General features: G+C 40.7%; 1 protein-coding gene across 1 annotated transcript in view; it reads left to right on the forward strand.

Annotated features, from left to right (window-relative positions):
- Positions 1-13,026, forward strand: part of LOC137320482 (uncharacterized) — a 40,682-nt gene extending 27,656 nt beyond the window's left edge. The window contains exons 5-6 of the mRNA XM_067982174.1: positions 5,964-6,455; positions 10,256-13,026. Coding sequence (XP_067838275.1) covers positions 5,964-6,455; positions 10,256-10,615 — 852 coding nt within the window. The 3' untranslated portion in view covers positions 10,616-13,026. The remainder of the gene's footprint in view (positions 1-5,963; positions 6,456-10,255) is intronic.
- Positions 13,027-13,129: the final 103 nt, after the last annotated feature.

Here is a 13,129-nt window from a genome sequence, read left to right on the forward strand (position 1 = left end):
TGAGATAGAGCCATGAGATTGTATGAGGATTGGGTTGAGTGGTAGTGGCGGGATGAGTACTGGCGAGGTGAGTAAGTGCAGGTAAAATGAGGATGAGCTTTGAGTGGGTATGAGGGGTGATGTGACAGTGTAGTGTGGGGTGGGGGCGGTGATGTGGCAGATGGAGTGTAGGGAAAGGAGTAAATGTACTCACTTCGGCTGACCTACTTAGGTCATTGGAGCGCCTCCTGCACTGTATGCAGGTGGGCGATATGTTGGTGGTGCAGGTGACCTCCTCTGCCACCTCGAGCCAGGCTTTCCTGGTGGCAGAGGCAGGCCACTTCCTCCCGCCCACCGGGGGGAAGATCTCTGTCCTCCCCCTCCTCCTCACCCCATCTAATGATGCCTGGAGTGAGGCATCATTAAACTGGGAGCAGCCTTCCCCCTGGGCTGCTCCATGCTGTTTTTTTTCCTATTTGTTGCAGCATCAGTCAGTGGAGGACTGCCCCTTTAAATAGAGCTCCTCCAGCTGACAGACCTTACTGCCCATGCGCAGTCCGCCCGACGCACAGATCAGCAGTGGGGAACCCGGAAGACCAGGTAAGTGGATCCAATTAGGCTGCGATCGCACGGGGGGGGCAGACTAATTTCACCGGGCGCGTTACCCACGCGCCCAATAGCCCCCCTGCCGCGAACCCGCAGCCCTGGCAATATCGAGCCCACAATCTCTGCAGACACCTCTTTTAAAACCCTCGGATATAGGCCATCAGGTCCAGGGGATTTGTTGACTTTTAGTCCCATTAATTTCTCCAGTACTGTTTCTTTACTAATCTTTACTAATCTTAATTACTTTATGTTCCTTACTCTCATTAGACCCTTGGTTTCCCGGTATGTTTTTTGTGGTCTTCTACTATGAAGTCAGATACAACCTATTTGTTTAATGTCTCTGCCATTTCCTTATTCCCCATTATAATTTCTCCTGTCTCTGCCTCTGAGGGACCCACATTTACTTTTGCTAATCTTTTCCTTTTTACATATTTGTAGAATCTCTTACAATCTGTTTTTATATTTCTTGCTAGTTTACTCTCATATTCAATTTTCTCCCTCTTTATCAATTTCTTGGTCACCCATCACTGATTTCTAAAACCCTCCCAGTCCTCAGGCTTACTACTCTTTGTAAAATTGTAAGCATCTTCTTTTAATCTAATACTATCCTTAACTTCTCCAGTTGGCCATGGTTGGATCACTTCTCCTGTGGAGTTTTAATCCTCAAGGGAATGTACATTCGTTGAGAATTATGAATTATTTCTTTAAATGTTCACCATTGCTTATCTACCATCATATCTTTTAATCTAATTTCCCAATCTCCCTTAGCCAACTCGCCCCTCATACCTACGTAATTGGCTTTGTTTAAATTTAAGACCCTAGTTTTGGACTTAACTACATCACTGTCAAACTCAATATGAAATTCTATCATATTACGATCACTCTTCCCCCAGAGGGTCCTTAACTATAAGATTACTAATTAACCCCGTCTCATTACACAATACCAGATCCAAAATAGCCTGTTTCCTATGCGGAATCGGAAGTACAAATTCAAAATTTGAAGACAGCACCAAATTGGGGGTATAGGTAATACAGAGGAAGAATGCATCAAAATGCAAGAAGACTTTAATAAACTAGCAGAATGGGCGTGTAATTGGAAAATGAATTTCAATATAGATAAATGTGAGGTGGTGTATTTTGGTAGAAAGAATAAGGAGGCCACATATTGCTTGGATAATAAGAATCTAAATGGGATAGAGGAACAAAGGGATCTTGGGGTACAGATACACAAATCACTAGAAGTAGTGACGCAGGTTAATAAAGCCATAAAAAAGGCAAACCAAGCACTGGGGTTCATTTCTAGAGGGATAGAATTGAAAATAAGAGGTTATGTTAGAACCTTGGTTACACCAAACTTGGAGTGTTGTGCACAGTTCTGATCTACTTGTTATAAAAAGGATATAGATGCTTTGGAGAAGGTGCAAAAAGGATTCACAAGGATGATACCTGAACTGAGAGAATATACGTATCAGGAAAGACTAAACAGACTGGGGCTCTTTTCTCAAAAAAGAGAAGGCTGAGGGGTGACCTGATAGAGGTCTTTAAAATAATGAAAGGTTTTGATAGGGTAGACGTAGAGAAAATGTTTCCACTTGTGGGGGAGTCCTAAACTAGAGGTCATAAATATAAAATAGTCTGTAATAAATCCAAAAGGGAATTCAAGAGAAACTTCTTTACCCAAAGAGTGGTACGAATGTGGAACGCACCACCACAAGGAGTAGTTGAGGCAAATAGTATAGATGCATTTAAGGGGAAGCTAGATAAACATATGAGGGAGAAAGGAATAAAAGGATATGGTGATATGATTACATGAAGTGGGGTGGGAGGAGGCTCGTGTTGAGCATAAACCCTGGCATAGACCAGTTGGGCCGAATGGCCTGTTTATTTACCGTAGGCTCGATGTAACTTGATATAACATGCTAAATCAAGGCTCCATCTACCTGGTTAAGTTGACGTAAAGATCCCATGACACAATTTGAAGAAAAGCAGGGAAGTTCTCCCCAGCAAAACATTGATCCCTCAACCAACACGATCCAAAACAGATTATAGTCATTCAATCATTCATTTGCTGTTTATAGGATCGTGTACAAATTGGCTGCCACATTTGCCCGTTTACTAATTTTTATTGCAAAGTTATTAATTTGTAGCAAAACATTCTGAGCCAACATCAGGGCTCAATCTTCAGGGGTCCAGACTGCTTCTTTGGTCTGGAGTCCTTCCCTCCCCCCACCAATGGAGCCCTCTTACGCTCTTCTTGAGGCCAGTACACCTCATCCTTCCCTGTCAGTGGCCTCATAAGCGATGGGCAGAAGTTCCACCCTTATAAGGCCAACCGGGAAATCCAAGCATAGGTCAGGATTATCCTGCTACCAGCTTATTTCCAAGTTTCCATCAGACTCTCACTGGAGTTACAGTGGGAGTCCGCCAGAATGCCAAGGAAATTTGGCCCCCATTTCACTTGCTGGAAACTTTGTCACAATGGACAAGCATCTATATTCTCAGCCCCCTCCCATCCCAAGAAGTGCTGGTGAGCACAGATAAACCATCAGCCTGTTCAAATCCATCTGATTAAGGGAAAATGCTCACAGAATGTTTTGATGCCTTGTTTATTGCCTCCTTCCAGAAGTCTAAACCTAGGTAAGCATTAACAATGCTATAAAAATTAAAGTGGGGTCAAGCATTGCACTTGCCATAGGGAAAAGTTATCTTCATCCTGAGTGCAGCAGAATTTTCTGAACAAGCTGGCTGCAAACTATTATCAACAATAGGGAGTGTGACCCAAGCCAAATTTAAACCCCCCAAGTTATTCAAATTGGAGTGCTTGGAGCTAATAAAACACAATACTCTGTGAAGGGTTGGGGAGTACTTTCAATCAACGTCACTATCCCAGAATACCACTAAAATAAAACTCAGTTAAACAATTCAGATAAAGGGCTGGAAATTGGTTTAAGCCCATTTCTGGGCTCAAAATAGGTGATGTGCTTGGAGTGCACGTCAGAAGCTGTAGGCCTGAGGCTTTTCTGAAATTGGGCCTTGGTCCTCATCAGTATAATTGTGGCTCCGAGCATAAATCGGGCATCCCAAGGCAGCTCGCTGGTAGTTTCCCTTAGGTAGGTCTTAGGAGGGGGGGGAGGAGAACGGGACAGGGGGAGTGGTGGGGATGCGTGCTTGCAGCGGCACTCAGGATCAAAATTCTGGAACTCCCTAGCTAACAGCATTGTGGGAGTACCTTTACCACATGGTTCAAGAAAGCAGTACACCGCCACCTTCTCAAGGGCAACTAGGGGTGGACAATCAATGCCAGCCTTGCCAGTGATATCCACATCCTGAGACTGAATAAACAAAAAGAAGTGCTTCTCCTTCTGACTCCACATGAAGGTAAGTTAAAAAGAAGAAACTTACCTTTTTGTTGGCGGCCTTTTCAGGGCCATTCGTTTGGCCACAGCTAGAACAGGAAAATCTGACTGGAGCATATTCTGTTCAGCACAGGCCAATTTTCAAGAGGGGTCCTTAAACAGGCAGTAAGCCCCTCATTAGCATATACAAGGGGTGCCTGAATATCACCCAAGCCAAAATCGTGGGACATAGCCCACAAATTTAGGCCTGTTTTCTCCAATTTTGCAACCGAAGAAGCTGGCATAACAAGGTCCAATTTCTCCCCCAAAATGTCTCCAACTGTCCTTCTATAGTATGAAAACTTTAATTTGAGTGGGAGGGCTGGGATTGGAATTCAGGACAGGGAAGGATGCAGACCCTTCCCCCCACTCAGTAAAATGACAGCTGGACAGACATTTGGCAACTGAATATATCATCTGAGCAAGCCTTGCCTAATCCAACATGGGGTTCTCCAAGAGGCTGGTTTTTGACTTAGCAAAATATGAATATTTTTGCCATTGGAGATATTTTAAATACATTTTTTCAATAGCTTTTTGGAAAAAGGTATTTCAGATTAATACTTCAAAAATACCTTGGTTTTTACCCATATCTGGTCCCTTTGAAAATGATACATACAGGAAATATCCCTTGATACATACGCCCCTCTATTTTTGCATTTCTGCTGTACCTTTCTTGACACAATGGCGGGTCACAAGTAGTAGGCAAATAGCTGGAATGAGTCACAGCCACAAAGATAAATAATTAAACTAAGCTAGCATGTGTTGGGGGAGTATCCAACTTCTGGCATTTGAGTGGGGTTGGGATGCAGACCCTGTGTGCCCAGTTTGTGTTTCCTGTCCCTGACAACTCAATGGGGAGGTCAAATCTTCCAACCATCCAATTCCTGTTAGTCTAGTTTTGGGATAAGTATTCACTGCTCCTTCATCTAATCCTTGGCTGTGTAGAGGTCAGTATGCATTTGCTTTCCCTTACAGTGCATTAATTCTGCATATGTTCCCTGGCAATCTACAAAAACACACATAGTCACCATCCAGATTACATCTTTGATTCCTTATCCTAAACATCTGAATTTTGGGCCCATTAAGCTAAAATTGAAGCCAGGCCCTCAAGAACTTAAAACTGTCACCACTAACCAGCTAGCCAAGTTTCTCAAAGATCTCCTTAGGAAGTTGATATTAATCTAATCCCAATGTTACGATAACTCATAGCAAGTCACAAGTGTGTCTTCATGACTGACTCAGTACTGCTGGAGAACTTGTGGAAAAGTTTACAAAACAATGGTCACCAACCATGTTCTATTGTTATTTTGTAATTGTTTTTTCAATTATCTTAAAAAAAGCAGTATTTTTATCTCTCATAATTCAAAATAGTTCTTGCAGTAATCATTAAGAAAATTTGAGATCATTATTGAGAAGTTAAAATTTTCCATCCAAAAAGAGTGAATTGCCTTATTGGAAACTAACAAAATCTGAGCCAGAACAGTCATTAATAATGGGTACAGTACAGGTAAGAGATGCAAAACTAAGGTGCTACAGCGCCACCATTAGTGGGAGGGTGTAATTACAGTATGACAAGTTTACATAGGCAATTTCCATTATAAATGTGCATGTAGGAAATTATTATAGAAAACATTGACAGAGGATGGCAAAAACGTGACAACAAGAAAGTAAGGTTTTGTAGACAGGAAGTGTGCACAGATGTAAATTTTTTAACATAGATGTTTAGAATGAGTAATTATGGTGAAAAAGCTGCTGGGCCCACATTTCTAGACTTGCCCTTTGAAGTCTAATTACACGTTCTAATTCATTTGTTAGTAAGAAGAGATGAAGGGGTTTCATGAAGGTGCTGGTTTACATGCTAGAAAGCTCAAAATGACCTCCTTGTCAGAAATAAGAGTCATTAAGGGCCATCCATTACAGGAAACAAAAGCTTTCTTTACATGTACAAATTATCTTTTACGATCAGTGTGTTGAAATTTTCAGATTAGAGCAACAGAACTGAAAAACAAAGAGGAATACCTGGATAATTCCCAGTTTTTGCAATCAGCTATTCAACCTGGGCACGAAGATTCATGCCAGTATGCAACCTTGACAGAGTGTCCTAACTGCATGGATGAACCTGAAAAGAACAACATTTGCGTGAACTTGAGCATTCAATCTTCACATCATTTAAGAGGTGCTGGGAAATTCCAGTCATCAGTTGGCATTGTGGATGAGAAAGAAAAACAAAAGGAGAAGGACTCCTTACTCCTGGCACAGCACAAATCCAAAGTGGTTTATTTGCCCAAACAAAAGCAGTTGCAGAGAGATCAAAGTTTTACCTCGATACAATCACTTAAAACCATGAATCGGAGAGCACGGACAGGAGAGAGGAAGAAGGGAAGCCTGCCTGTTGTAGGACCCACTCAACATGTCTTGCACAAGCTGCACTCCCCCAAAGACTCTTCCAATTTGTGGTCACAAAGTAGTGCTGAGGTAAGTGTCACTGAAGAAGATGAATGCTCTGAGCAATGGAGGTGAATTTCCTCGGGGCATCTCCTGCTCTGCCGCCGTAACTGTGGTGTAGGCCATGCTTACATGCTTAAACAGGGTTTCCAGTGAAGTTACAGCAGAGGAGCGGGAAAAACCCAGAGGAAATTCACCCTCTAAATTGTGTTTTGAGCAATTGTTCTTGTACACTATATTTACTGAGTTTTTAGAAGTTTCCAAAACTTGAGCACCGCCTCAAAGGACCTGAAAATCCGTGGGCTGCATACCGGTTATTTTGACAGAAGTGTGCCCACCAATACCCTCCAGCACTGACCCTGCCAGAGTTAGCAGGGTCAACAGGAAGGCACCTGGAGCTTGTGGGTGCCCATGTCACTGTTTGTACATCTCCCGTGCCACCTGCCACGTGAAACTGGTGCTTGCCCACCATTGGGAGGATGGTTTCCCAGACACCAGACACCAGACACCCTGCTGCTAATCCTAGCCATGTCCTTTTTGACCCCCTGTGATCAGGTGACCCAATTAAGAAATATTAAAAAACAATGTCCATTTTTCAGAATTCCAGGCCACTTGCCCATCGATGAAGCTCACTTACGCCCATCTGGAAGCTGATGTGCCTCACCTCACTGGGCATGGTGGCCTCCAGTTCTACACAAGGTCCTTAATGAGCCAGAAAAATAGGAACGCCCATCATGAGGCCCTGCTCCCTGGCTGACCCTTGATGATATTTGACTTTTAAAGGGTGGGCAGAGGTACTGCCCCTTTCTAGGCAGCCTGGAAAATCCTAGATCCTTGACATTTTCCAGTAAGTTCTGCCAGTCTCCTGCTGGGGTTACAGTGGGAGTCCAACAGAACTATTAAGGAAATTCGGGGCTGTGATATGTATTTGCAGCTGATTTTTAGAGGGCTTGTCTATTATGCCACACATGGATTCGTCAGGCTGCTCGCGAGGATCTTCCAAAAAGGTCTTGTGAGCGGACAAGGTGTAGCCTGCTGAAAGTGATTCACATTGAGGAGAAATGTCCAGAGTTATTAGATAAGCAATGAACATGTTGACCAGAGACCTAGATCCATGGAGAATCTTGACTGCCTGATGTGTTGCCCAGCACAGGACAGTCTTAAGTTTCTGTAAGCATCATGAATAAACCTTGTAAAAAGTACCTTATTTTGCTGAACTAGTGCTCATGTTCTAAGGAGGAAAACATTATGGCTATCCAAAGGATGGTGCCATCAAGAAAATCCAGATGCTCCCCATCCCCATTGGCATTTATTGGAAATATCTTGTGTTCTTTCAACGTTCATGTACATAAGCTGTGGGTCCGGAAATGGAAGTCAGTTCATTCTTTTGGATCAAAGCTTGCTATTTCAAAGTAACTCTGAGTGTAGGTATCTTATTGTTTAACTACATCAATTGTTAATGATTCATGGACCAAATTAGCATCTTCCTTTCAAATTAATTCTGGTATTTAATATTCTGCTACAGTAACACCTCCCTGCACTGAAAGCACCAATCTTCAAACACTTGACTATTTACTTATTACTTGAAAAGAAAAATGTAACTATGACTAGCTAGAAAAGCAAGTTATCCTTGATTTTCATTACAGCATAAGAACTTTGAGGGTGAAGTCAGTCTACATCAATGGGAAAAAAAATCAGGTGCAGTGTAAAACGAGCAGCCGATTTGCTATGAGCCTGTTTCATGCTGCTGGTGTAGACCAATTTCACCCCTTTCACTATTTTTCTCACCCCTGCTTCATACAATCTTCCATGGTCAGGAGAGCAGGACAATCCAGCTTACCAATGCCTCTATTAATATATCTCCTTTTTGACCTACCCATAGAGATTCTTTTGATTACAGCACGTAGGGATGCCTTCCTAGGATCAAATTTAAATATGAAGTGCCTGGAATTTCTTGAGTGTGCCAGCAGTAGCTGAATATTTTTTTTCCAATCCCTAAAAGTCACAACTGCACACATGTAACCATTTGTGAATGCTTAGCTACAATTCTGAAAATATTTCAAAACCTCCTGCAAAATCCTTGAACTAACAAAATTTGAGTCTTGTCCATCTTTTAAAACATATTTCTGTTCCCTTTGGTTTTTCCCCAGCAGCCTAACTGGGAACAAAAGAGGGTGAAAGGCAAGTAGGCTCCCATTCCTCTCCCAATATCTGGGCAACAAAAACAACTGGGGTGATTTTCCTTCCTTCACATTGGGAACCACCTCATCGCTTCTGATTGTTTATCCCTAACAGCAAGGTTGAGATCAGGAACTCACCTGATGGGGCCGTATGAGTATAGAATCACAACTGCAGTCCATGAAACCACACATTCTAATAATAAACCTCAATGTTTTTTAATAAAAATCTGTGCTCTGATGTCCGTACATTTTCTTGGTATTATAATCAAATAGAACAATTCTAGTAATTTTGAAATTTTACATATTTTTTGATGATTTCCCTGTCAAGCAGGTCCTCCTGAGTTGTATCAAATGTAATGTAGGATTTTGAAGAGCAAGAAGCAAAGTATTTTTTTAAAATTTAAAATAAACCAAAGTCTCATATATTCATCTCTGATGAATGTGCCAGTGTCATAGACAGAAAATTTACCCTGGATGTGGAGTGGGACTTTGCAGACACATGGAACTTTATACTTCTGCAATTACAATTCTTATTAACTGTCACAGCAAATATTGTTTCAGTTGTTTCCTGCAACTTTGGCTCAGTTTGCACTGCATGTCCCTCAAATCTAGTCCAGCCCTAGACCTATGGCTTCCAATCTGTGACTATGAAGATGGGAAACAGGTACCAAGCAGTTCAGTGCAAGTGATTTTCTTTCTTGTCCTGTCACACAATATTTCAAGAGCTGAAAACGGACAGCCATTAAATGACTGTACTGTTACATCATATAGGATTGTGATACACTTTTGTGAAAGATAGCAGTATCTACTTTCAACTGTCAATTGCTGAAAGCAACACAAAATACACCTGTTCCATAAAAGTGGAAACTGCAATATCCATATAAAAACTCAAAACAATTATTTGAAACTTTATTATCTGTCTTTGCTAAAATTAAAAATATACAATTCTATCAACTCAATCATCACAATGTACAGAGCACCAAAGCCTACTTCTGTACAATACTGAGACACTGGCACTCTGGGAAACTGCAAAATATTCCAGCTTTAATTTATACTACAAAATAAACACATTTATGGTAAATGGGTGGAAAATTTAGCCCTGTATAAGGGGTTAATTAAAGCCTTCATTCTAGTGTCTGACACTGCTGTACTGATTTATGATATCAGCTAAATTGGCTCAATTAGATCATAGCTAAGATCACAACTATGGCTGGAACCATGGGATATGATCATCAGCGAAAAGGACCTGAAAACCTTGTAAAAAAGTGAAAATTAACTTATTCAGTCACTATAAACCAATGGCCCTAATTATAAATGAACATATTCACAGTGTGTAATCCCCAAACCATTAATTAAAAAAATCCCAAAATCCCATGTGATAAAAACTTATTCAGTCACTGAAAACCAGTGGTCTTGATTATATCGTTGTAGCTCACTGCATGGTGTCCATTACTCTGTAGGGGTAGTTTTACAAGTGTGTGCTGCCAGCGGGAAGTCTTGCCTGCCAGCAGCACATACTGGAAATTCATGACCAGCTTTCTGTTAACTGCAATGCAAACAAGTGTTTTTGTTTAAGTCAAAACATGTTTGCATTTAAAACAAAATAGTAAACTGATATATTGTCACATTTGTTTTATTTTTGTCTTCTAGAGATATAATAAAGAAGTATACTGTCCCAAAAGTACTTCGAATGGATCTTTGCCCGTTTTTCCCAGTAGTTCACTTCACACATGGGCTGGTGGTGGTTTACAGCATGCACAATCCAAATCTGGAGTGCAACCCATAAGTGTGCAAAAAGGAAGACCCAGGACGACCCCTCACCTCTCACCTTTGACCTGTAACTCTGGCACCCAATTCATTTTGAACTTGAAATCAACAGAAAGGATAGTTAGCCGCCCTGTGTACAAACAACCCATTTATTCTTCAGGAACAGCTTGGAAAGATGTATCCAGGTCACCTGACCCTGTGTTGTCACAGAAGCATCTGAACCCTAACTCATCTTGCAATTAAGCCCTGGACCAGCACATACATAACCTTTGACTTTGTAAATGTTGGATTTCAACTTTGTCAACCTTTCTGAAATATGTTGCCTCTTTCATCTTTAACAAGCTTTGGATCAGCACCAAGATCTCAGTAGGTTAAAAAAAAATGGAATTTCTGTTTTGTGCATCTTTAAAGTTTTAGATCTCAGCCGCGCTCTGATGATTTCAGAAAAGCTGGCAACCACAAATTTATGATGCAATTACTTTTAATTGTTGACAGTGGCAGCCTTTCTCAAATAAACCTTCATTTCAAATTGTTAATGGATACGAAAAACCAACACGTTCTTTGAATATTTAGCATTGTCTCTTCCGAACTAGGTTACTCTTAGTTAATTAGAGCTGTATACAGACATTCAAATAACTGGGATACCACAGATGTGATCGGTAAACAGCACTGTATGTGTTTATAAATACAAAATGCCATCTGTATTCGTATTTCGGAACCTCCAAAATGTAGAGGAATGACTTTACGAACAGAATTTTAATAGAGCTTCAGCAATGCAGAGATTGGAGTCAACCTCTTTTTGCAGAAAGCTTTTACCTGGTGCCTTTGTAGTGCCTGCAATACAGTGAGGCTGAAGCAACTGATCTTTGGACCTTTTGCCGACAAGGAATTCTGGCACAGTTGAAAACAATGGCGATTCCTGGAATTCTAAAGAGTTACGTGGATAAAATGAAATTCTTCCTTTGTATTGACTTCTCAATGTATAATAAAACTAAAATGTATTGTAATCTTGGATAAAGATTATTACACATTGTGTTTTATAAATAACAAATTCCTTTATCTTGTGGTGTTTATTAGTGGACAGCACATTGCACCTAGATAGACAGGGATAAAAAAATTATCATTTTAAGCTAGACAATTAAATATTATGAAAACTTCAATAAGTCAGGTGTGCCATGATTGACGTGATTACAGCTATGTGCCTTGTGAAATGAAAACCCAGACGGTGTGTTAACCATTGCCCATCATGCATGGTTTAACAAAGATTAGTGCAAGAGGTTCACACTGAGGCAATCTAAAAACAAAAATAAGTAAATACTAGAAATGATCAAGAGATATTCTGTACCTGAGCTTTCTTCCTTCTCGAAGAAATAATTATTTGAAATTAGAATGAATTGTATGCTTAAATATGTATATTTTTATCAAACCAAGACCTTAATTATAATTTGCTCTGCTATAAATAGCACTTCAGCATACAACTATTGTGAAGAATTATAACATGGTCTGATTATTGTGAGATGAAACAAACCTGTTCTGTAATTCACTTTGCAGATGTCTAGTTAGTCAATCAAGTGATCTGTAATCACAAACCCTGTCAGAAAATGAATGAATAATGGGCTGTGATAAAATGGTGGGATTTTCTGGTGTGCTTGTTCCATGTGGTGAATGCCATCTGTAATTGTCAGGTCCTGTTGGCTTTGTTCTTTATTTGAGCAGGGAAGTTAAACTATGTAATGTTCCCTTGATCCAGGGAATCTGCACACAAGGAGGAAAGGAGATACTGTAAAGAGGATTGAGTTAAGTAGAGAAAGGGCTCACGGAAGTGATAGGGAAATAGGTAAGCTTTCGAAACAATATTAAGGGATAAATTCTATCTTCACCGCATGGGCAGTAATTTGGCAGAGCAGATTGCCCGCCCGTTATAAAACCCGCCCTTGAAATCAATGTAATGAAAATCAGGTGGGCACTAAAACAGACAGGTGATCCGCTCCACAAGATTACTGCCCATGCAGTGCAGGTGAAAATTTACCCCAAATGTTGTAATACTACTACCACTATTATCACTAAACCTTTGTTTAAAAAAATAAGTAGTGTGCACGATGGTCCAGTAGCTCAAGTTGTTGAGCATTCAACACCAAAAGAAGGTTGCATATTTGAGTCACAGAGCTGTTTATCACATGCATTCATTGAGCTCCATTGGGTGGCTCGGGACTGCCTGGATGGAGTGCTGTGCAAAAACACATTTACCCCAAAAATCCATCTATCCATATAAATCATGCTACCTCCCGGCCAAGCATGGATAACCATTATGGATTGGGCCGGCATCTCAGATTGTACCCCTCCTAATTCGAGCAGGATGCATGATAGGCAGTAAACCAATAGGGGAAAAAAGATACGGTTTATAATAAAAAGCCAAGCAATGTTTAGAACCTGCACAAATACTTTTCTTTTTGTAGCTAAAATGTGCGAGGCATATTTAAAATTTTGATAAGTTTCCATATCAATAAAATTTTAAAATATTAACTTAGAAAGATTATTTGCCAGTTGTTCTCTAGATACACTCCAGTAGCATATGAGCATGTGAGTGCTCCAGAATGAGAGGTTCACACTCATGATTATGTGTGCTATGAGTTTCTGATCTCAGTCACGCCCTCAGCAGCAGGGGTGGGGGGGGGGGGTTTGTAATTTGTGCAGGTACTGATTACTGAACAAAGTCATGAAGGTAGATGAACACATGAGGGAGAAAGGTATAGAAGG

Source organism: Heptranchias perlo, chromosome 4 (genome assembly GCF_035084215.1).
Source record: "Heptranchias perlo isolate sHepPer1 chromosome 4, sHepPer1.hap1, whole genome shotgun sequence".
Lineage (NCBI taxonomy): Eukaryota > Metazoa > Chordata > Chondrichthyes > Hexanchiformes > Hexanchidae > Heptranchias > Heptranchias perlo.